The 25,477-nt window shown below is 39.6% G+C and overlaps 2 protein-coding genes and 1 long non-coding RNA gene across 3 annotated transcripts in view; 2 read left to right on the top strand and 1 right to left on the bottom strand.

Annotated features, from left to right (window-relative positions):
- Positions 1-3,864: 3,864 nt before the first annotated feature.
- LOC109384046 (uncharacterized) lies at positions 3,865-7,294 on the top strand. Its single transcript, XR_002124337.1, has 3 exons — positions 3,865-4,614; positions 4,898-5,472; positions 5,759-7,294. It is a non-coding gene; the product is annotated as an uncharacterized LOC109384046 (long non-coding RNA).
- On the bottom strand, positions 5,397-17,110 carry OIP5 (Opa interacting protein 5). Its single transcript, XM_019644994.1, has 5 exons — positions 16,695-17,110; positions 16,400-16,466; positions 11,688-11,810; positions 9,331-9,412; positions 5,397-5,505 (listed from the first exon to the last, which is right to left on the bottom strand). The coding sequence occupies exons 1-5, from the start codon at positions 17,011-17,013 to the stop codon at positions 5,410-5,412; spliced, it is 687 nt and encodes a 228-aa protein (XP_019500539.1). The 5' UTR covers positions 17,014-17,110; the 3' UTR covers positions 5,397-5,409.
- A 141-nt stretch (positions 17,111-17,251) lies between these two features.
- NUSAP1 (nucleolar and spindle associated protein 1) overlaps positions 17,252-25,477 on the top strand; it is a 32,641-nt gene continuing 24,415 nt past the window's right edge. The window contains exons 1-2 of the mRNA XM_019644859.1: positions 17,252-17,464; positions 22,751-22,819. Coding sequence (XP_019500404.1) covers positions 17,372-17,464; positions 22,751-22,819 — 162 coding nt within the window. The 5' untranslated portion in view covers positions 17,252-17,371. The remainder of the gene's footprint in view (positions 17,465-22,750; positions 22,820-25,477) is intronic.

Below are 25,477 nucleotides of genomic sequence, written 5' to 3' on the forward strand. Positions count from 1 at the left end.
TTCATTGTTGTGGTTTCATGTTTACTCTTTGTGTACCTGTGATATGCAAAATATGAAGAGACCCTTGGCCTCCAGGAGTTTACATTCTCATGGTGCTGCTGGTACAAGCAAATTACTTCTAGTTAATTTAGAACATTGCTTGGCTATTAATTATACCATATTTGGAAGGAACCCTTGGCCAACAGTTTTCAAAAGCAGAGGGCTATGCTAAATTTCAGGGCATTGATTTTGAGTTTACATTGTATTAGCTCTGCTGTTCATAAACTCCTTTTCCCAGGGAGCTGTACAGGCGATGCTCATTAATGTGAATCAGAAAAGACCATTCTGCCTAAGCGTCTTCAGTCCCTACCTGTGCTCCTCTCTGCTGTAGCAGTCAGTAAATAGCCAAGAAAACACTGCCCCAGAAGCATCCCTCAATTCCCTCTTTTCCCAGAGTTTTTACATCCTTCTCTACCCAAAAGGACCAGCCTTTTATAACTGAATGGTGGTCCTAATTTTAACCTTTTTGCGTGACTTTTGTACCTTTGTTCTGAAGCAGCATGGTGATAGATGTGGAGCACCTATCTGCATTTCTAAGCAACCGCTTTATTAACCCACATCTTTGGTTGAAGCTTTGCATATATCCTTCCTCTGAATCAAGGGGTTTACTCTGCATGTTTATTAAAATTGGGCCTGGATGAAAGTGCAGTCAATAGTGGCAGGCCCATGACTTTGATTTTAGAGTACCAATATTCTAATGCATGACTGAAAATGTCCAGCGTTACGTGGTTACTAGTAATTACATATATGCACTTACTAATAGTGAAGCGATAGAGACTTAAACCAGTAGCTTGACTTTAGTGTTTGGGTTATTACTTTCCATTTTGTAATTAAAGGTTACCTTACTTCCATTGAAAATGGGAGCTAGAAGATAAACAAGGGGAACCACAAGACATTCAGACTGTCAGGAATAGAGCATAACAGTGCTCACCCTCTAACCTCTTGCGCAGCTCCATTAATCCCCAAGCATGTTTAAAAACAATACAAAAGGCACAAACTAAGCATGTTGAATAAGCTGCTATGGCTATACTAATCAGAAAGGTGCAGAGTTTCAGAAAGGGTAGGAAAGTAGGGAATATCAGTGTGGAGTATGTAAAATAATTAGGTATGGAGTTTGATCAACTTAATGTGGCTTAAGTTTGCATCTCAAAACTAGTATCTTGGAAGTGAATAGAAACAATATGCACATACTACCTGTGTTCTAGGATTTTCAGATAACTAGGCAACTCGTGTGGATGGTACTGGTATTGACCAGCTGTAAAGGATCCTTGCAGCAAAGGAGACCACCCATTTTGTGGAAATAGTCCTGACAATATAGACACATCTGTGGTTTGGTTTCTCTTTTGTATTACATTAATTTTTTTGTTAATAGCCAGAGTTTTATTCTTGATGATTTGGTCAGACTGCATAGTTTATTGCCTAAAGCTTCTGATGCCAGGTAAACAGGTGCAAGTTTTCCCATTGTGAAAAAAAGAAAAACCTTGCCATTTATTTTCTTAAGACAATAGATTTTTAAAATTTTTGAGAAGATTCCTGACTTTGGAATAACCCTTATAACTACAAGTAATTTTGACAATAATAATGTACAAGTGGAATTAATTATATCTGAAAGAGGCCTAAATAGAAGAGGGATTAGACTAGATGATTTTTCACTAGGCCCTTTCCAGGTTGAAAAATAATTTTTCCAAATTATTTTAACCACCTCTTCTTTGCTGTGGGATTTCACTTCAGATATCTTTGGGAATGTTTAAGTGTAATGGTAACTTTCTAGTTCAGAATTGAATTACACTTACAGTCATTGCAGTGTTTGGTCTCCACTCAAATACAGGAAGTGAGATGTCATCCCATATGTAAATTTTCTCTTTGCCACTTATTGATAACATGTCTGCCAACCAGTGAAACTGATAAAGATTTAAGGACACAGTTTCTCTAAACTCTTCCCATTTTTTCACTAAGGCATATCAAAAATTATTAGAAAACCAGACATTACAATTTCTCCTAATCCTAAATCAGAATAGGCAATTTTCAAAAGATTATCTCCTGTGGTGATGGTATGTTATGCCATCGATTATATTTTTCTCCCAGGGATAAGAAAGGTATTCTGGCAATACATTATCATCAGTCCTTAAACAATAATAGCCTTGGTGCTTACCTTAAAATCACCCATCACTTGTAATTAAAAAGGTTCATATTATATAATACCCTTCATAGTTTTGTGTATTGTACTGTCAAGTACAATTGTTGCTCACTGTTTTTAGTTGCTGTTCTGCAACTCCATTGCACGATTGGTATACACGATAATGTTAAAAATACTTTCACTGAATGTTTAAAGTATTACAAAAGGCAGCTTGCTTTTTAATCTATGCATCTTTGGGATTTTAGAAGAGATTTTATTCTTTGATGTAAAAAGGAACTGCTTTAAGAGTTGGTAACTCTGCACCTGCGTGTGTTATGTGTTTATATATATATATATTTTGGCAATAAAGCAGCATGGACTGAGAATGCACTGAAATTTCACTGTGTGTGGTTACTTGGAATGGGTAATTTCTAATAATGCAGTAAATTATGGAAATCAGAAAAAGAACCTATCCACGACCAGTGCTGAGGTAGGCTCCTGATGTCAAAATGAAAAGACGAAGGACCCATGTTTCCTGACACCCAAGTTGTGGCTTCTGGTATAGTCCAAGGATACAGGCAACCACCTGAAGAAAGAGGCATCCCATTTCAACTTATGCCATTCCCCTTTTACCTTTGGGGCCAACTTTAAGCTAGGTCTATAAGCAAATAAACGTTTCTGCTAAGGAAATACCGAGCTAAGTACCACAATGACAAATATTGCAGGGAATCCTTATTATCTGAAATATATAAAGCATTTAAGACCCTTTTATATTTAATATTCAAATATTGACTAAATTAACTAGAGGTTTTAACACTAATTAAGAGATTCTTCTCTTCTTGATTCAGAGGAAAAGAGTTTTTTTTAATAATAGAAAGTAAAGTAGATGCTACAAACTTCTTTGGGATTGGCTCTTGTTAAATGGAGAGGGACAAAAGCTATGTGGTTTTTGTGGTGAAACTACTATGTAATAGTTCTTTGGTCTATGAGACTTCATTTAACACACACTGATAAACTCCACTCCAGGTACTATGCTAGAAGTTGGGGTTACAATAACATGGTTTCTTCCGTTAATTAAGAAGCTCAAAGCTAGGCTGGCCAAGTGGCTCAGTTGGTTAAGAGCTTGCTCAAGTGTCTGAGCTCTGAGCAACGGGGTCAAGAGTTCGATTCCCCGCCTGAGCTGAGCTGCCAACAGGTGGCAGGATGGCTCAGCTAAAAAAAAAAATAAAAAAAAATTTGCATATGGGCAGGTAGAATGTTGTCCTTGACATTTATTGTGTGAAAAGCAGGTTGCAGAATGTTAAAAATATAATTGCCTTTGTTTTATGTCTTCATGTGTATCCACATGCATGAAGGTTATAATAGTATTTGAGTACTTACTATTGATATAAGCACTGCTCTAATTACATTAGATGTATTCATTAACTCGTTTTTAATCCTCGCTATACCTCTCATTCGTTTTTAATCTCTGTTTTTCAAGAAAAATTTAAGTTCTTCAAGTTCATGGCTAATAAGTACATAAGGCACAACCTGAATCCAAATAGTTTGTCTCCAGAGCCTGCTCACTTCCCAGCATGCTATATTATGCCTCTCAAAAATGGAAAGGGAAGTGTACTCCCTTTATTGTGTCACACATCCATATCTATATTTTTCTAGAGTGAGCATGTAATTTGTATTTGGAAAAAGAAACCTATTTAAAACCAGCCAGCTTAATTTGATGTCAAGTTCAAGCATTTAATTTTCTATTGAAAGTCTACCAAAATGGCAATCCAGAGGTTAAAGAAAATAGCTACATAAGAATTGCTTTTAAATTTAGACAAAGAAATATATTAAGGCAGACATAACCCACATACAATAAAAACCCCAGGATGATTCAATATAGTATTTTCTTGAACTGTTTGTTACCAGAGGTTTCACCCTTGCTTACAGAACCATATTTTGCAACTGAAAAGCATAAAACAAATCAGATTTTTCTCCAGTTTAAGGTATTTTTAGAAGAAAATATCCTTTATGCAGTATAAAATGCAAAGAATCTGCTATAAAAAGAAGTCAGCTAGCTATAGCTGAACCAAATTAACCTCTCTATGCACCACGCTTGGCTATATTATATCATCTCTTGATTGTGCTAGTGTCAGCCCCTCTTTAGTGGTAGGCTTAATGCCCCTCCAACCCATTCTCCACAGGATACTCATGAGGTTCTGAAAAAGAAAATCATCCTGTCATAGGCCTCCTTTAAAATTCTTCAAGGGCTTCCCATTGTTCTTGGGATAAAAACATCCTTCAGGAGTCCCGTAAGGCCTTGTATCTTCTGGTCTTTAGCCACCATAACTCTTGTAGGCCTTATAAGGGCCTCAGGGCCTTTGCACAGGCTGTTCCCTCTACCACCTTAACTCCTACTTATCTTTCAGATCACTACTGACACTTCATTCCTCAGAGGCCTTCCTTGACCTCCAAACCAGGTCAGTTACCTACTACAAGCACCACAGATCCCTTTTCTTTAAACCCTTTACTACAGTTATAATTTTACATGTCTTTGTGTGGTTATTTGTCCATCTCTGACTAGATTATAAGCTCTGTGAGAAGAGTGGCTGTTTTTGCTTGCCTTTTATCCCCAGCAAGTAGCATATTATAAATATTTATTAAATTAATATGGGCTTTATGTAAAGCAAAATATGAGAAAACAGCATTTCATTTCATTGAATGTTTGATGTTTTATTATTCCTTTCATTCTTACCTTATTAGGCTCAGTTTCCAAATGAAAAGAGAAAGAAAAATTGTATATCATCCAACTTACTGAATATTACCTACAGAATATGTACATACCTGTATTTTACATAAAAAAATGATTCTCAGTATTCATATAACTGCTCCATGTAGGAATCACAGTAGTCAACATTAAGTACAACTTTATTTTCGGACCAGTCATGCATTTTTAGATCAGAGCATTCATGGGACATTGCCTCTTAATCCCTAAATTTGCAGTTAAAGATGTATTCAGAAATAAGTATTATGAAACTGAAAAGAAGTTAAGTTCTTAAGGCAAATAGCTATGAAACCTGGACAGAAGTCTCCTTGGTTTCTCTTCTAGAAACAGCTTCACGAATCATTTGGGAAATCAGCCTAGAGGCAAACCAATAAACCACACTTCACATCCATTCTTACAATTGATCTTTCTCAAGAAATGATCAAATAGCACCTGTTGTTGAAGACAGTGGTTAAGGCCTGACTCAGGATGCTCAAGCTTTGGTTCTGGGTCAGTTTTCTGGCTTGGACTGGTCAGGAGTCGCTTCCTTCAGAATCTCCATCAGTGAATTTAAGTGAGTATGCGTTAACATTATCTTCTCTTTCAGCTGGGAAGAGAAATATACAGATGTCAGGGCATCTTAAGCTTAACTCTCAAGCTGGTTTTAGAAGCCATTTTAAGTTAGTGACTGGGAGCTGGCAATATCTCCACACATTTCATAAATAAATTTGTTCTATTTCTGAAAGTTTACCCTACACAGTGGACAGTAAGACCCTCAGATATAAGTTTCACATGAAAAAAGACCAGCCATTGCTGAGCATGACTGCTTCTGTCTCCCTCCTTCCTACCCCTTTCCCCAGGTTGAAACTCCAAAAATTGGGAAGGAAGACATGAATGGGGGAAGAAGGCTTCTGGAGAAAGAAGCATCGACTAGTCTCCCCTCCCTTTCTAGTGGCACGCAACTCTTTCCCCCCTAACTCATTCACAGTAAAAAATGCCTTTCTTTCTTTAAAATTTTGCAAATGGTCTTCAAAAGTAACTATGGTTGTCAGGTTTAGAACAGATGTTTGTTGTACTTAGATCATTTTCAATAGCTCTTTAACCTTAGAATAGCTGTATCTAGAACAAACTTAGTGATGTAACTCAGCACACGACACGTACCTAGACTCATAAACTTAAGGAATACAGGATAGTGGATAACAGTCTTCTGGTGAAGTCAGGGTTAACCAAAATAAGTCATATTTCTGACGTAAATGGCACAGTACACGAAATCTACTTTTTATGGTCCAAGAATACTCAAAATTCATCAGGAAATTTTGCTTAAACAGGTAACTCTAGAGCCTGTTAATCTTATTGGGGTGCCCTTGGACATGAATCATCATTTTTCATTTTGTTGCATTCAAGATTTTTTTCTCTTTGTCTATATTCCAACATCTTTACTACAATGTGTTGAGGTATAGATCTCTGCATTTATCCTACTGGAGCTTGTTGAGGTTTCAAATATGTCGGTTAATGGTTCTCATCAAATTTGACACGTTTTCAGCCATTATTTCCTTGAATATTTTTTCTCCTTTCTCCTCTCCTTTTTGTACTCCCATCACCAAAGCATATTTAGATATGCTTGCCAGTACCCAACAGGTCTCTCAGGCTCAGTTCAGTTTTCTTCATTCTTTTTACTCTGCTCTTTAGATTGCATAAGCTCATCAATCTATCTCCTAGCTTGCTGATTCTTTGGCCAGTTCAAATCTGCTTAGTCCCTCTAGTGAATCTTTCATGTCAGTTATTGTACTTTTCAACTCACAGGATTTTCATTTGGTTCTTTATAATTTCTCTCTTCAGGGATACCTCTATTTGATAAGTGTTAGGTCTCTGAATGTTAAAGACCTTGACTTGATGTTAGGTCTCAAGAGACCTTGACTTATAGACAGAGCCATGTCTGCAAGAGAACAACAAAATGTCTGTTGGCCTGCACCTGCAGACAGAGCCAAACTTGTGATAACAGAAAAGGATTACAGGCAGTCAACATTTTCTGTTCAAACAGTGATACCCTGTCAGCACTGCCCCTATGTAACCTTCCTCACCCCCTCTCTCAGGGCTGCAGTCTCCTTTAGACGCTCAGCTAGGGCTGTAGCCATCTTTACTCAGCCCGACAGATTCTCTCTTAATAAAATAGACCTTCTTAAACTTTCTTAACTTGCCTGACTGTGCGCGTTCCTTTACCGGGCGACCTATCAATGAGACATTGTCATCATACCTTCTTTTACTTCTTTAAGCATGATCTTTACTTTTTGGACATATAACGGCTGCTTTTAAAGGCTTTATCTGCTCATTTATTTGGGCCCTTTAAAAAGTAGATTTTTAAAAAAAGATTTTTATTGGAGAATTGGGGGATGGGAACAGCGCTGGGGAATCAGGGAAGGGGAACAGACAAGTTGCTGTCCTTTTGTTCCTCAGTCTAGTTGTGGAGGACATCGCTTCACTGCGCTCTTCCTGGGCAAGGCAGATCAGTCGCTGGCTTCTGAACCGCCTGTCATGGCAACTGCTGGCTACACACGGTAGCCCATGGTAACCCACTGCAGCAGGGGCTGCAGCCTACGCCATCGCCGGCGACTCACGGCAACCCAGCTCCAGGTTGAGCTGTTGTTCAGCATCTTAGCTGTGGAGGGCAGTGTCACTGGCCCTCACATGTGGGATCCAAACCAGGGCCCTCTGGTGTCCCAAGCCAGCTCTTAACCAACGCGCCACTCGGCCAGACCTAAAAAGCAGATTCTGATGCCTGCTTTTTGTCTTGTATGTAGGTCATACTTTTCTTTGTGTGTCTCCTAATTTTTTATTGAACACAGGGCAGGTTAGATAATATATTGTAGCAACTCTGGATACTAAACACGACACACACACCCCTTCTTGTGGTTATTTGTTTATTTGTTTAGTGAGCTGGCTAGACTATGTGATTGATGTCTGTTTCCCTCAGTGTGCAGACTCTGAAGTCACTCCTTGGAGGACACAGCCTTGGGCATGTGCAGTCACCCTGGAATGGCAGTGGTTTTACAGGACTCTCTTTCTCTCTTTCCCTGATCTCTGTGTAGGCTGTGTGTCTCTATTAGCATCACACCCGGCTGTTAGTCCCCACTAACTGCTGGGTGATTGCTCTAATGTTTTTGACAACGCTCTGGAACATAAATTGTTCCCCAGTGGAATCCAATTAAATTCAGACTCCTTTGTAGGGGTAGTCTTTAAGGGCAGTGTTTTTTTCTTCCAAACCCAGGAGAGCTCTTCTTAGCTGTGTATTTCCCTGATTCTCTTTCATAAACTAAGGTTTAGCTTCTCGCTCTCATGGAACTACCAGCCTTCTCTGAACTAATCACCAAAATCTCCATTGTTTGGGGCAGCATCCTTAGACTTGAACATCCCACACACTGTTTCAAATAAAGTCAGTTCCTCCCAGACAATAAAAAGCTAAAGTTCATTACCACCAAACTAGTATTACAAGAAATGTTAAAGGGATTAAAAAGTATAAATTGGGGCCAGCCGAGCGGCTCAGTTGGTTAAGAGCACGAGCTGTGAGCAACAGGGTCGCTGGTTTGATTCCCACATGGGCCAGTGAGCTGTGCCTGAGCTGAACTGCCACTGAGCTGCCAACAGGTGGCAGGATGGCTCAGATGGTGAGAGCACATGCTTTTAGCAGCAAGGTTGCCAGTTCAACTCCCGCATGGGATGGTGGGCTGTGACCACCTACAACTAAGATTGAACACGGCACCTTGAGCTGAGCAGCCACCGGATGGCTCAGTGTGCAACAAGGTTTCCGGCTCGACTCCTGCATGGGATGGTGGATAATGCCCACCTGCACTGAATGCAGCAACTGGACTTGGAGCTGAGCTTGCGCCCTCCACAACTAAGATAGAAGGACAACAACTTGACTTGGAGCTGATGGGTCCTGGAAAAACACAATGTTCCCCTTCCCCAATTCCCCAACACTGTTCCCCTCCCAAATTCCCCAATAAAAATCTTTTTAAAAATTTAAAAATAAATAAAAATAAAAAGGACAAATTGGCATTTACAAAATAGCCAGGGTATGTAAAGTACAGCATAGGGAATATAGTCAATAATATTGTAATACTGAACTCTCCAGACATCTAAATAATATGGTGCTTGCAAAGAGGACAAATCTATGAAAGATGATGGTGTTCATTTCCAGCACATAGAGGAGACTACAGGAATGCAGGAGCTGAACAGCTTTCTACCTCCTCCGGAACTACACCTTACAACATGGTTTTACCATTTTGTTTTGTGTCACAAATTCAATAAGGCATGTCAAACCAAGTATAAAGGATTGGTGAAGTATCACACCAGTTCATTGCCCCCAAGTTCATTGGTATAAATTATTAGGAGTTGTCTATATTAAAGGAAACACCCAACAATCATGAAATTTTACCTCTGCAACCTTTTCTGGTAGAGGCATGTTGTGAATATCCATCTCAGATGCATTTACTATGGCTTTTGTTTTTAAGAGATAGCTAGAAAACAGAGAGAAAATATTAGTACCATACTACAGTTAAGATTATCAATGAACCAAACTTGCCCTCTAAAGAAATATCTGTCAAGCAAAGACTGCCTTCTTACTGATCTCCATTTCAAGGTTCATAATGTATTTTGTAGGAAAAACAAATTCTCAACTAACCAATCAGAAAGACTCTCCTTGCCAGCCAGGAATACAAGAGACAAAATTATCCCAGGAAAAACTAAAGACAAAAACCAGGATCATATGAATAATCATTATGAGTATAAGCTTCATACTCTACCAGTAGATCTTGTAGCAGTTAGAAGAAAAGAAATCACATTATGGCAAATACTGTTAGTTGCCTATCCAGTAGCTATTCCTAACTTCTTTGTTACTAGCGGAACCAAGTATTTGTTTAGGGCAGCTGTGTGCCCAGTCCTAGGAAATGAACCATAACTGTTCTAAGCCAGTTGTGGTAATCTTATTCCCTATTGTCACATACTTGCTTTCCCAGATTAAGGAGATCATATGACAGTTCTGGCCAATAATTATTTTGCTGATAAAAAGACCATTCTCTGTGTTCTCCTACTTCCCATAACCTTTTCCTTCCAGTTAAGGATGCTACTGTCTATGGACATAATGTTTATAATTGTGGCAGCCATCTTGCATCCAAGAGGAAAAGGCCAAGAAAACAAGAAATGCTTCTGTCACAGCTGAGCCACTAGAAGACTCCTGGAGTGGCCAGCTGCCCCCACCCCTTAGTTGTTAAAGCCACTGTTAAGTTTTCTGTGACTGGCAACCAACACAGATATAGATTTATTCTCTTCCCAGACTCATGCTACCACTATACTTTCCTAATTTCTACTTAAAAAGAATATACTGACCTTTGGTTCCAACTCCTCATTTTAAAGATTAATAAATTACTTAGAATCCCACAATGTTTTTTAAATTTATATTAAAAATTGGTTACTAAAAGCTTACTTCTAGGCAAAAACTCAATTACAGTTCTGCTGGAACAATTACAACTATTTCTAAAAAAGATTTGAGGTTACTAATAGCACACACTTAGAGATAACTTTTATCCCCCCTTTAACTTAATCCTAAATAGAAATTTTGTAAGAAGAAGCTAGAAATTAAAGTAAAATATCAATACATCTCAAGTATATATTTCTTTTTGAAAATCTGCATTGAAGAACAAATGGTATACCTAATGCACATTGAACAACCTCGTGGTAAAGGATGGGCTTTATGAGTTTTATTGTGCCATCCATAACTCAGCTAGAAATAACTATCGAAGCACATTAAATGAGAAAAAGGAACTTTATGTTTTATGAAAGAAAAAAATGAGCTTTGGAGATAAGACATGAATTTAAATCTCAGTTCCTCTATCTCTCTGAGCCTGTTTTCTTATATTATGACCTCAGTGAGGCAGCATAATATCTGGCACAAACCAGGTCATCAATAGCTAGTTTTAATGGTCAAGAAAAGACTTTGATGGATGTTTCAGTTTATTGTAATAAACAAAAAAGCTTAAATAAAAAGTGAATTTATTAGAAAGATAAAGAAATATCCAAAGTAATTCATGAGATGGAATAGCCAGTAAGGTACTTTTTCAGACTCTGTGAGGCCACATGGTCATTATTTTTTACTTTGTGTATCTGTTTCATTCTTCTTTTTCTGCAGACAAGATTTCTCTCTATCTACATGCATAATGTAGAAAATAGCTACCCTAAACCTAAAGCTTTCACTTCCCAGCTTCCTCACCAGTACCATCTATAAATGACCAATGTCTCTGGGTCCTTATTTCAAATTCCTAGGGTAGAAAACCCGATTGGCTTAGCTTAGGTCAAGTACCCATTCTCGATCCCATCACATGAGAGTGATATCACACATGATACAAACATGGCCACTAGGTCCAACCCTATGGGATGGAGATAGGCGGGGCACAAAACCAAAAAGTGTCTACTACAACATTATTTTGCAAAAGCTTACTTCCAGAAATTTCTATAATGAAAGAATATCTTCCAAATTATTCCACGATATGATTATGAAGACCTGGTATGATTATAAGACATCTAAAATGATCATAATGTGCAACTAAATAAAATCACTACTGTGAGGACTTAAAAAATAAACAAAATGATCATAATGTTATGAAACTGTTTTTTGGTCCCACTGCCACCTTTTTTGTAGACAGTGCCTGGCTTTCACATCTTCTTTGGTAAAAACATTCTGCCTTTTCTGGAAGATCTTTTAAATTTATTTGATAAAGAATACCTAAGTCTACTCACCACACCATTTTATCACTAGAGAGGCAGAAGTGACCTCTCAAGGCAGCCAGGGCAGCATGGGTAGAATACAGATGGAAACCAATGGGAATCCCACAGGAACTACAGAATAAAAGGTTGTAAATGCTGGGGGGAAAAAAAACAGGATATGGGTAAGGAAGAAAATCAGAGAGCAAATACAAAATAGCCAGTCTCTGGAAGCATTCCTAAAACTATGCTGTAAGAGGAGTGAGAATGAAGAAATGTCACATTCAAAAAAGGTTAACTCAGATTTTAATATAATTACACCCTAGATTACAGATACCCTTGTAGATTCTGGCCACAAAATAAATCACGGATGTACAAATGTTACTTCAATAGGGAAGAGTAATTTACATTTGAAGAGGAGAACTGACTAATAAGATTAACATCAAACATAAAAACCACACATGGGGCAGGTGGAGTGGCTCAGTTGGTTAAGAGCTCGCTCAAGCATTTGAGCTCTGAGCAACAGCGATTCGAGTCCCGGGATTCGAGTCCCGGCCCGAGCTGAGCAGCCGCTAAGCTGCCAACAGGTGGCAGGATGGCTCAGCTAAAAACAAACAACATAAAAACTACACATGACCATGTAAATTATCTATCACTAAAATTAGTTAAAGTAAAATAATCAAGTTGACTTTGGCTTACTAAACAATTTATTAATAGAATTCAAATCAAGATTTTTATTTTGCAGATATAACAAAAAAGTAACAAAAAAATTTACCCAGTCAAAATGGAAATGAAAGAAAAGGAAACCTATTACCCTAGCAAGCCATCAATTTTCTTTTCCTTCATCCTCTGAAAGATTATTGGATGGAAAAATCAGGAAATGCTGGTTATAGTTCTAGTTATACCACTTGGGTAAGTCACTTACCATATTTGCTGGTATATAAGAACATCCAAATATTACAAAGAAATGTTTTAGGACAAAATAAACTATGTTTCTTCATGCATATACTAAAAGCAATTTTATAGTGGCTTGGTAAGGGTAAAAACTATTTGTATAAACATACTATGCAGTAAAATTCTAGCATATAAAAATCACATGGCTAAAAAGAAACAGATTCATGTCAATGGATACTAAAAAATAACAGCAACAAAATATACTAAATTTATTGGTAAATGAAGTCTCATACCACACGAGTACTGTATTTTTTGTAAATGCAACCAAAAAGGCAAGCCATGAAATAGTTACATTAATTTGAATTAACTTCTATGTAGGAATTAATTATATCAGACAAAGCATAGTACCTACAAATAAATGTCTCAGAAACCAATATATGGCACAGGGCAAAATGTAAAGAAATCCCTAAATTATTCTTATGCATGCAATATAAAACAAATATTTCCTTGAATATCAGTCTGCTAACGGGCCCAGGTCCTTCACAAATGAAGGTTTGTATTGCCACACCAGGTAAAGACTTATGACCAGTTGAGTGCTTGCTGAAGGCAGAGGGAATACACAGTGGGTAGGGGAAGAAGTTAGTTATAAATACCAGCTATGACTATGTGACCAGTTATAGAACTGAGGACCGTAATTGTCATGAGTATTTGTTATAAATGTTTGTGTGTTTATGTTTTCTTCCCGCTATTTTCTTTCCTCTCTTATTCCCTTATCATGTAACGTAAGATGTACTGTCTTTATATCACAGTATTTAAGTATTGTTAAATTTACATAAATAGTATTTAAGTTATATCAAGGAGAAAAATAAACATCACTTATGGACTTTACCTTTTTTAGAGAAGGCGTTAGTGCATTTTTAGTTGTATTCAGAACAGTTGTACCATGTTGGGCAAAATTATGATCTTGTTAATGTCTTTATTTGGAGATTAAGTATGACTTTAACAGACACATGTGGGCACCAAGTTAACAACTAATGGTTAAATTTTATGTGTCCATTTGATTGAGCCAGGAAGTTCCCAGTTATTTTGTCAAACATTATGTGTTTGTGAGGGTACTTTTGAATGAGATTAACATCTGAGTAAAGCAATCACCCGACTAATGTGGGTGGCCCTCATCTAATCAGCTGGAGACCTGAAAGGAGCATAAGACTGATCCTCTTATTTGAAAGAAGGAACACTTGTCTGACTACCTTCAGCTGTGGCACTGGTCTTTTCTCCTGCCTTTGGACTTGAACTGAAATGTGGGCTTCTTGGGTTTCGAGCCTGCTGGCTTTTGGACTGAAACTTACACCTTTGGCTCTCTTGGTTCTCAGGCCTGTGGACTTGGACTAGAATTAAACCATTGGTTCTCCTGTGTCTCCACCTTGCCAACTACAACTCTTAGGACTTCTCATCCTCCATAATCACATGAGCCAATTCTTGATAATATTGGGTCGTCGGTAAAGTCATGACGCATTTTTGCATTGAAAAACATAGAAAAATACATCATGACTTTCCCAATCTCTTCTTGCCAAGTCCCATGGCTCCCCTTATTTCAAAAATATCCAAATACACAGGACTTTCCCTCTAGTGTTTTATAAACCATCTAAATCAGTAATGTTCAATAGGAATATAGTGTGAGCCACATAAGAAATTTAAAATTCTCATTAAGTCTTGTTAAAAAAAGTTAAGGTGAGGGCCGGCCGAGTGGCGCGTTTTAAGAGCTGGCTTGGGACACCAGAGGGCCGTTTCAGATCCCACATATGAGGACCAGTGACACTGCCCTCTACAGCTAAGATGCTGAACTACAGCTCAACCTGGAGCTGGGCTGCCGTGAGTCGCCAGTGATGGAGTAGGCTGCAGCCCCTGCTGTGGGTTGCCATGGGCTACCGTGTGCAGCCAGCAGCCAGCATGAGTGGCCAGCAGCCACCGTGAGCGGCCGTCCAGAAGCCGGCGACTGATCTGCCTTGCCCAGGAAGAGCCCAATGATGGAGCCAACTTGGGCCAGTGAAGCAACATCCTCCACAACTAGACTGAAGAACAAAAGGACAGCAGCTTGTCTGTTCCCCTTCCCCCAATTCCCCAGTGCTGTTCCCATCCCCCAATGCCCCAATCAAAAAAAAAAAAAAAAATTAAGGTGAAATTAGTTTTAATGTGTTTCATGTATTTAATGTATTTCAACATAACAAAATATCATTTCAACATATAATCAGTATTTTTAATTATTAATATTTTTTTGTACCAAGTGTTCAAAATCCAGTATGTATTTTACAGTCACAACAATCTCAATTCAGAATGGCCACATTTCAAGCGCTGAATAGCTAGTGGTTACAGTCTTAGATAGCACGGGCCTAGATGCATTATCCTGCTCTCTAAGCTATTCAGAGAGCTTCTGCCTCTGGCCCCAAATGATCCAATTCCAAGCAGGAGGCCACCACTCCTTTCTTCTCTGTTCCCTTTGGGTGGGAAGAGTACACGCCAAAAAGGATAGGGAGTAAGTGTCTTTCAGTTGGGAAAGAGGAACAGGAGATCTCTTCCTGGTCACTGAGTAAAGCAACTAAGGATTCCTATAACCCTGAAATTGAACCAAACTGTGGACCGAATGAATTGTCTTATTGTTAAAGCCAACACTCAAAACTGGGGAGCCTTGTAATACTAAATTCACTGAGTATGTTGTCACTTGTAAATCATAATACAAGATGCAAAGTTTACTAAGCAATACAGTAGTACCCCCTTATCCTCAGGGGATATGTTTCCAAGACCCTCAGTGAATGCCTAAAACCACAGATAGTACTGAACCCTATACATATTATGTTTTTCTATATATACACTTCACAGCTTCTCTTTAGCATATCTGAATTGACAGCATCACTACACTTGCACTTTGAGGCCATTATTAAGTAAAATAAGGGTTACTTGAACACCAGCACTGATACAGGACAGCTGATCTGATAACCCAGATGGCTAGTGACTAACCAGCAGGTGGTGTGTACAGCATGGATACATTGGACAAAAGGGCAGGACATTGTGAGATTTCAACAAGTTATTCTGAATGATGCGCAATTTAAAACTTATTATTTCTGGAATTTCCCATTTAATATTTTCAGACTGCAGTTGCCCACAGAGTAATTGAAACCTCAGAAAGCGAAACCATGGATAAGTGGAGATTATAACATTCAACTGTGTTTTTCTCGTTTCCTGGGTTATAACAGAATTAGTCCTGCCACTGCTTATTACAAACTCCAGGTTAAATGCAAACGTAAAAGTCCTAGTTACCAACAAAGGAGTGTAGTTTGTAGTAAGTTATTCTCAAGGCCAGCTAAGTGGCTTAGTTGGTTAAGAGCTTGCTCAAGAGTGTGAGCTCTGAGCAACAGGGTCGCCGGTTCGATTCCTGGCCCGAGCTGAGCTGCCGCTGAGCTGCCAACAGGTGGCAGGATGGCTCAGCTAAAAAATAAAATAAAATTAACCTAGTAAGTTATTCTCACTATACACCAAAAGATTATTTTCTCCTTTTTCCTCTACTAAACATATTTTTCTTAGCCTCATTTCATTTGCACAAGCCACTAGGGAGCCGTGGTCCTCAGAAAGATCTTACAATCTACACACAAATACAACTTTTCCATTCGTTAATGCATCGAGTTGGTACAAGACTCAAACAGGTAAAAGGAGCATACTCCCAATACATTTTATGGATGGAATAAACTTTTCTTCTAGCGTAAAACAGAAACCGTTTTCTCCTTGTGCAGGTTGATTTCACGCTCCTCAGTATCATTAAGTCAGGGACTAGAGACCAATTAGGAATTTTCAGTACATACCTGCCTTTGAGTGACCCTTCAATGCCAACTAGGTAGGTAGCTTCCAAAACCACGTTATTTGTGACTCCTAAGGAAGAAAAAAAAAGCGGGTCAGAATGAGTAAAAACTTACCCCTCCAGACAGAGACTCATTGAGGCCACAAAAATCAAGAAAAGTTGCCCCCATCTCTGGCGAAGGTTTAATTCCCAGATCTTAATCCAGATTTCTTCCCTATCCGGCTCTCGAACAACTCGTGAGAAAGCCGGAACACCCTCTTCGCCCTCCTCCGCCTTCCCCAGACGCCGTCCCAACTCACTGGAGAAGACCACGGCCCCGAGAGGCTGCGACAGGTCCCAGGCGAGGTGCACCGAGTCAGCAAGCACGGCGTAGCACTGCGCACACTGGAACACGGCGCACCTCTCGGGCTGCAGCCACCACGGCAACTGCGTGTCGGATGGTGGCTCCTCCGTCTCCAGCCCTGAGGGGCCGAGCGGAGAGGACCCCTTCACCACCTGAGTGTCCCACTCCATGGAAGACATAAGAGTAGGTTCGTCAGTTGTCTTAGTGCCCTCACAAGTGTCATCCTCCCGTAGCTTTACATAGCACAAGTGACGCATCACCGGCCTATCCTCCATTTTCCCGCAACAAGGCGCCTCGCTTTCAAACACGCACCAGGCCCCGCCCCAAGCACGGATCTCGCGTCTTCATTGGACATCGTGAGCGGTGGGCTCTGCCGGCCCTTCCGCGCCTAAGCGTTGGTGAGGGGTGGAGTAGAACGTACATCTGTAGGGGGGAATCAGTCTTCCTATTGGTCAGCGCCAGGAAGCCCCGCCTTCTAGACATTTTTAACCAATGGAAGTGCAGCATTCCTAATTTAAACTGGCTATAAGAGTGGCTTGGTCAACGTTTACGGTGGCTTTAGAGTTTTGAATCGCGCCGCTGAGTTTGGGGGATCTATACCATCTGCGTGGGTTTCCTGGATTGCAGCTCGCGATGACCGTCCCCTCCCTGGAGGAGCTGGATTCCCTCAAGTACAGTGACCTGCAGAGCTTAGCCAAGAGTCTGGGCCTACGGGCTAACCTGAGGGTACGGGGCCGGTGACGGGCGGGGGAAGACGCGGTGGGAAGGGACTGAGCGGCCTTAGGTAGACGCAGTGGGAAGGGACCGAGTCCGCACCTGCGGCATTAGATTTGGTTCACGGTGGTACCTCCAACCCTGCAAAAGTTGGACGGAGAGGGAGCCATAGTCTTCACCTTTTTTTGAAGCTGACTTTTCTGGGGCCTCGGCTTTAAAGGGGTTTGTTTGATTTTATTGGACGTATTCTGTGATACTTCCCAGGGCATTAATCACGAAATGCAGGCCCAGAAAGCTCAAGGAATGCTGGGTCTAATCCCGATTGTTTAGCAGTCGCGGAAATAATTGCCTTAGATTCTGGAAAATTCCAAATAGTAACAGTTATGTAAATTGCAGTAGCGCCCAAAATGTCTTGCTACTTTATTTGGAGACCACCTCCGTGGATACATTTTTATAATGCAGCCTTGATCTAATATGATCGTTCATTTATTGATCACTATTGTGGCAATGTTCAGTTTCCACACCAGTAAGGTCTTTGACTCTGGGGCTGCAAAATGTTGAGGGGAAATGTGGGGATTATTCAGTTTGGGGCTGGGGTTCTGTATTAGAGTGTAGTGGAATTTTCCCACATAATGCTAATGTATACTGTGGAGATTTGTTCTGCTGGCTGTGGTATTTACACTGAGTGAATGCCTAAATCAGGCATCACAAATGATTTTAAATGGCTTGAACAAAATAATCAGTGCCCAGGTACCCGTTAGGGCTGAATGATAAAGGAGTGTCTTTGGAGATATTTCTGAGCTGTGGTGTTCAATGGTTCCCTAATACTTCATACACATAAGGTATTAGCTTTAATCCCTTAGGCTTTTTGTCGCCTAGCTGACATCTTTTTTCCAATACTGCATCCAAACTGGATTGATCTCTGAACACTTGGCGCCTTTGTCCATCTTTGTGTCTTTGCCAGTTTTGACTCTTTGGCCTCAGATCCCCCTCTCTCTCCCTCTTCTTTATCTACATGAATAATTTCCAATTACTTTTCACAATCCAACTGAAATGTCAACACTGACTTGGTGCCTTGTCCCATCCCCTCCTCTTCATTGCCTTAGCCACAGGTCCGCCACCCCAATAACCGCAGGACCCCTGTGTGCTTTTTAAACAGTTTAATTTCAAGTACTGTCTTTGAGCACTTACAGGTTTCCACACCTTGTACTCTGGTTGTTTATGAATGTTATCTTCTCTACTAAAAGTTGAACAAGGATCTCATCCATCCGCCTTGGAAGTCTTTACAATACTAAGTGCAATACATTTTGTATAGGAGATGCTGAATAATCATTCAGTCTATTATTTACACCCACTTTTTGGCAGTGCTAGAATAAAGCACTGGAGGGTAGCAAGAGAGTTACAGTGGAGGTTTGCCACCTGAATTCAGATCTCTGGCTAACAATAAGGCCCCACAACCATTTATCTCTTAGTAGTACATACCAAGTATTTACAGCTGAAATGTTATGATGCCTGGGATTTGCTATAAAAGACTCAGAAAAAGAAGGGGACTAGATGAAGTAAGAATAGCAGAATATTGATAAGTTGAAACTGGGTGATAGATACATAGGGTTCATTACACTATTCTCTCCTTTTGTATGTGTTTGAAATTTTCCATAATTAAAAGGTTTTAAATTATTTACAGTTGGTACAGCCCAGGAGCTCATTAAGTCAAATGAGCTTTTTAAATTCCAAGTATATAGCGAAAATGAATAAATTGCTCTAAGAAATGGATTTATTTTTTAATGTAACAATAAGATTTAAATAAATTTTACCAGTATGATAACATTCTAAATAAATTTAGAAAGTATTCACTCTTTTGTTCGAGATACTACTGTTAATGGTAAAGCCAAATGAAGGAGTCAGTTACTAATATTTATACTATGGCCACTGGTCCTTTTCTCACTCATGCCCTCACTTTTCTTCTTGCAAGCTTAGATTACAAAGACTGGCACTATTTCCACTTGCTTGAAGCTCCCCTCCCTCACCTGGCAAAACTCTAAGCCTGATTAAACCCAACTATGTGCTTAATCTTTGCCGTGCCTTACCAGCTGATCCTGGTTGGAGAAAATCACCTGAGTTTGTTGAACATAATTTAAGTTCATGACTATAAATCATCAAAGGAGCATTTGATTCTACTACACTTCCTTGGTAGTCATTTAACTTTCCCATAGTTGAGGACAATTATTTCACATCTTCTCACCTCAGATTGGTTCCCTTACCTCACTTGATGACTTTTCTTCATAGGTCATGGAAAAATAGATGGAATCAGCTGAGAATTACTCATCTTTTTACCACCAAACCCTCCAGACAGCCTGCACCTGTCCCTGCCTACTCTGCCTCCCTCCTATTATAATAAAAGGGCAGCCTTATCATTTGTGCCTGGAAACCTGTTGCCTCCTCTACTGTTAGCTATATTCCTGCAATTATCTTCTCTCCTACATCAATTTCTCCCTCTCTGCTGGCTCATTGCCGTATACATGCACTCAAGTCTTCATATCACCCATCTGTAAAAAAAAGAAAACAAAAACCCTGTCCTGACCCCACATCTTTCGTCTGTCCAATTTCTCTGTTCTTTTCCACTGAAACCACTCTTATCGAGGCCACCATGCCCTGCATCTTACAAAGCTTGTGGTTCATCTCTATCCTTACCTGCCTGTTAGCAGCATTTCGCATGACTTAACACTTCCTTCTCACACCACTTTCTTTTCTAGACTTCTTTCATATTTCATTTTCTTCTGCCTTACTAGCACTTTTTTCTAGGCTCCCTTGCTGGTTCTTTTCCTCTGCCAAATCTCTAAATGTGGAGTGCCCCAGAGTTGTTCTCTCCTTGGCTTTTTCTCTAACTGATTCCTTCCTTGGTGAGCTTATCCATTCTCATAACTTTAAATTCCTCTAAGACTAATGACTCCCAGATCTATCTCTGCAGTGGGACCTCTCTCTTGAGCCTCTGACTTGTGTATTTAAGTGCATCTTAAATAGCATGGTCAGTTCAAAACAATTAAGATCTCTTCCCAGTCTCGGTAAATAGTTCAAATGCACTTTAGATCACTCTTGTTCCTCCTTTCACCGCCCACACCCATCCATCCTGGTCAGCTTTTCCTCCCAAGTACACTTGAAATCTGACCTCTGTGCACCATCTCCAGTGCTGCAGGCCTGGACCACAGCACCTTCATCCTCTGACCACTGACTGCTTCAGCCTGTCTGTTGCTCTCCTTGCCACCACTCTTGCCTCACAATAGTATTCTCTTGGTAGTCGGGTGATACTTGAAATTTAGAATGTGTCATTTTTTTCTGCTCAGTGCCTTCCAATGACTTTCCTTACACCTAAAATAAAATCCAAACTCCTCCAAAAGTAATATGAAAAACTTGGCATGATCCTGATTTGGAGGAAAATTTTTTAAAAAGAAAATAGCTGGGCCAGCTGAGTGGCGCGAGGGTTAAGAACTGGCTTGGGATGCCAGAGGGCCCCGGTTCGGATCCCACATGTGAGGGCCAGTGACGCCCCCCTCTAAAAAAACCCAAAAAAACAACAACAACAACAAAAAAACAAAAACAGCTAACATTGGAGACAGTTGAGGGAAAATTATGGGCTAGGTGTCATACAGAGGATATTAGGAAATTAATATTTTTCCTAGGTATGATAATACATAGAGGTTATATAAGAAAATATCCCTTTGTTTTTAGGAGATGTGGCTGATGTATTTAGCGGTAAAGTTTCATGATGTCTGGAACTTATTTTCAAATAGTTTGGCAAGAAATATATATTAATTATAGAGAGGGCAAATATGAGACAATATGAATGATTGTTGAATCTAGGCGGGGAGTATAAGAGCGTTTACTAAACCATTTCAACTTTCCTATAGACTTGACATTTTTTTATAATAAGTTTAAGAGGAAGAAACCCATACTGCTCACTGTGACCTGTGACTCTGTACTGGCCCAGGCTCTGGTCACCTCTGATCTCCCTGCCCTCCACCTGCCCCGGTGTTCACCTGTGGCTTCTTTCTGTCCTTCACATTCACCAACTCATATCAGGGCCTTTGGGCTTGGTGTCTCTTGGCTTGGAATGCTCCTTCCTCACATCTTCATCTGCTGCCTCTTCTCGTTCACACCTCAGCTCAAAAGTCACCACCTCTGACAGGCCTTTCCTGATCATCCTAACTCGGTTCCCAACCAATATGCTTGACCCTTTAAGCATAGGAAAATATTACCAATCAGGTTAATATTTCTCTTTCAGGAAGGAATAAGAAGGTCAAGTTTCCTGGGGTAGGAAGAGAAACTAGGACTTGCCTTATGCCAGGAACCTGTAACCATCCTCCTCTCTAAGACTGCCCCATCTTTGCCATTCCCCATCTTAGGGACCCCCCACCACACTCCACCAGCTGCCCAAGCCAGAAATCCGGGTATAATGAAGTTTCTACTATTCCTCAACCCCCATATTTATGCTGATTTTTACTTCCTAGGAATGTTTCAAATCCATCTCTATTGCCTCAGCCCTGTTTTAGCTCAGGCCAGTCATCCCTGGTTTCCTACAACAGCCTCCTAACTGTTTCCCTGTCTTCCATCTTACCCACATCACATGCATCCTGCACATTGTTCAGCCAGTGATCATCCTGAGTAATGCAAAACTGACCACCCACTGCTCTGCTGCAGACTCTTCAGAGACTGCCCTTTATCTTGAGAGTAAACTTTATACTCTTAAGAGGCTTACAAGGCCTTGTAGGATCAGACCCCTGCCCACTTTCCCAGCATTTTCCCTCACCATTTCCTCCAACAGCTCCATACTCCAGTCACACTGAACTTCTGTTCTTCAAAATCCACTCTCATTCTTGCTTTCCCATGCTATTTCTTTACCCCTTCCCTGCATTGCACCCTCTCCTATTCGTCCTTCAGACCTCAGCAGCTAGAATCATCACGTCTTTATCTTAGAACTGGTGTGTCCAGTTACCTTCTGAAGTTTACCCTAGTGGGACAGACTGGTGGCCAAGTCCAGTTATGTTCTCTCACAATAGCCTGAGCTTCCTCATGTTGGCACTGAATCCACTGCATTGTCATCGCCTCTTTCCTTGTCTGACTTAACCACTCTGCTGTGAAATCTGTGAAGGTAGGGACCAGATCTAACTTGGTCATCATCCTATTCCCAGAGCCTGCCCAAAGGCCTTTCAATGAATATAAGAACAGGAGAAAATGTTCAATATATCTGTCTTGCTTATTTGATTTTTTACTTTTCTGCTAAGATCTTTAACTTTTCTGTAGGCAGACAAGTTGTTAAAAGCCTTGAAAGCCCACCTTGAACAGGAAGCAAGTAAAGAAAACGAGAATCAGGTAAGTAAGTTTTTTTTTATCACCTATTTAATAGTAAAACAATCATATTTAGTTAATGAATGAGAAACACAATTAGTGATGACTTTTTTAAGAGGTCATTATTGGTCCTTTCATAATAACTATTTGTTATAAATGGCAAAGCTGTCTTGCAGTAAGTAATCTGTTGAGTAAGACCTAATACAAATGCAAAGGTTAACTTTGATACAAATGCCAAAGGTTACAAGAGATAGCATGGTTGTGTAGGGAGGGAAATGGATTCAAGGTCAGAAAAATCCAGGTTAAGTAGCAGCTCTGTCATTTCTTTTTGTGTGACCTTGGAAAACTCAAACTCCTTGATTCTTAGTTTCCTGTTGTGTAAAATAAAAATGACATCTGCTCTGCTGAATTGAGTTGTATGAGAATCAAGTTAAATGGTGATTGTGAAAGTGACTTGTAAACTGTAAACCACTGCTGATGGGAGGGGCTGTCATGGCTGCTTTAGACCCACACCAGTGATTTTGGACAAGGCATGACACCTAAATGGATCAATGAATGCTTCATTAGGGCTAGGATTCTAAACGTGAAATAGAGAAAACTGTTGAAAGGCCTTAAGGAACTGGCCTTGGAGAGCATCCGTTATATATCTGGAAATGAAGGTAAATATAAACATGAACTGAAAATCTAACTTCCTCTTCTCTGTCTTTAGAGTTTCTGTAACTTTTTATATTCCAAGTTATAAACATTTGAAATTTTTCAATATTCCAGCAACATGTGGTGTAACCCAAACGCACCACTTCTATAGTAGAAAGTTTCTTTTCATTTTCTTCCTCATGACTATCCAGGGAGTAGGGAAGTGGGATCCAGATAGTATCTTTCTACTGTTGTGTAGAAAGATATGCTCACATATTGTCATTTCTCATCTGTTCACCTCCTGGTTGCTTTTCAGTGTTTATTGTGTCATTGTCTTCCTTATCGCCTTATGACCTAACCTTATTTGGGGTAAATTCAAAAGTTCATCTGGATGTCCCTTACTACCCTTGCTTCCTGGTTCCTTAACTGTGACTTTCATTTCTACTATTCATCAGTCATCCACTTTGAGCATATCCCGGACCTCCTATCCCTTGGAACCATATATACTACTGTAATATTTCACCTCTGATTAAAACCTTCCACTCTCTGAGCCCCCTTATTCTTTCATGCCCAATACATTTATTTTGTACTGTGGCTCTCAACCCAGGTTGTAGGGGAGAATCATTTGGGGAGCTTTTTAAAAATTGTGATATATAGGCCTCACCAAAACCCAGGCCAACTAAATCACTCTCAGAGGGTGGGGTCCAGGCACCATTAGTGAAATGGGCTGGAAAGTCAGGATACAAAGCAGTCTACTCCCCATACCTCCATGTTCAGAGTACCAGGTGTCTACTACCCTCTAAAATAGTAGATTTCTCTGTGAGGAAATTAAATGGTTATCAAGCAAAGGCCTCTGCCTTCTGGCATTCAAGGATCCCCTGGCACAATAGCCTCCTCCACACCTAAGGAACCTAGTAGATCTGATCCCACCAGATAACAAGCACACCCACACATTCAAGCTCCTAATGAGGTTTTTGCTCTGAAATGATAGATGACCAACAATTACAGACATCGTAGGGAAGCCTGCAGTTTGAGAGAACTTAAAGAAAAATATGACCCTAAAGGAAACAGAGGAAAACAAACAAAAGCTTTAAAAAAAAAAAGCCTTATAATAACTTATTGATTTATAAACTCTTAGAATCAAGCTACACAGACAAAACACAAATGATTCAATTAAGGTTATATAACAAGCTATAAATGCTGTCAATTTTGTTAAAGAGAATAGATGACAGAAGTTGAGAAATAAAGGGAGGACCATAAGTGAAGGGAAGTATAAGGATGCTAATATCTGAGTTTAGAAGCTAGATATATATATTGAGTTGTTGGAAAAGTCAAGACGCATTTTTGCAATAAAAAACAGAAAAAATGCGTCATGACTTCCGACAACCCAATAGTTGTGGAACAAGATTTAAAGGTGATAAGTATATTTAAAGCTGCAAAGGTAACTAGCAGAATGACTAAAGTGGTATTCTGTTAAGAAGAAGATGGGAGATGAAAGTGGTGCAAGTGAGCTATATTTTAGCACTTGATAGGCACTAAGAATAGCTATTGAAAATATAAATGAATATCTTATCAGCAAATTACTACAGATATATAAGGAAGCACCTGAAATTAAGCCTTAGAAATAGGAAGGGCAGGCAGAGAACCAATTACTTATCATTATAACCTCTTTAGTATTTGATTTTTTAAGCCATTTGTATGTATTAGTTTATTTCAAAACATTAGAGTTTATGTATTAAAAAACTACAGAAACACCACAAACAAGTGAATCCTTTCCTTTATAATCTCTAGGTAAGAAAGCCCTCCTCACACTCATGATAATATATTCATCTATTTTTTTCTAGTGCTTTTATAGTTTTATCTTTTACATTTAAGTCTTTAATCCATCCAGATTTCATTTTGGTGTGAGCAAATGGTCAAGTTTCATTGCCCTTCTACCACAAAAAATATTTAAAACAGTTTTCTTAGCATCATTTGTTGTATAATGAATCCAACCTTCCCCCACAAATATGAGATGCAACCATTGTCATACAATGATTTTTTATATAA

The sequence above is a fragment of the Hipposideros armiger genome, unplaced genomic scaffold, assembly GCF_001890085.2.
Source record: "Hipposideros armiger isolate ML-2016 unplaced genomic scaffold, ASM189008v1 scaffold_92, whole genome shotgun sequence".
In the NCBI taxonomy this organism is placed as follows: domain Eukaryota; kingdom Metazoa; phylum Chordata; class Mammalia; order Chiroptera; family Hipposideridae; genus Hipposideros; species Hipposideros armiger.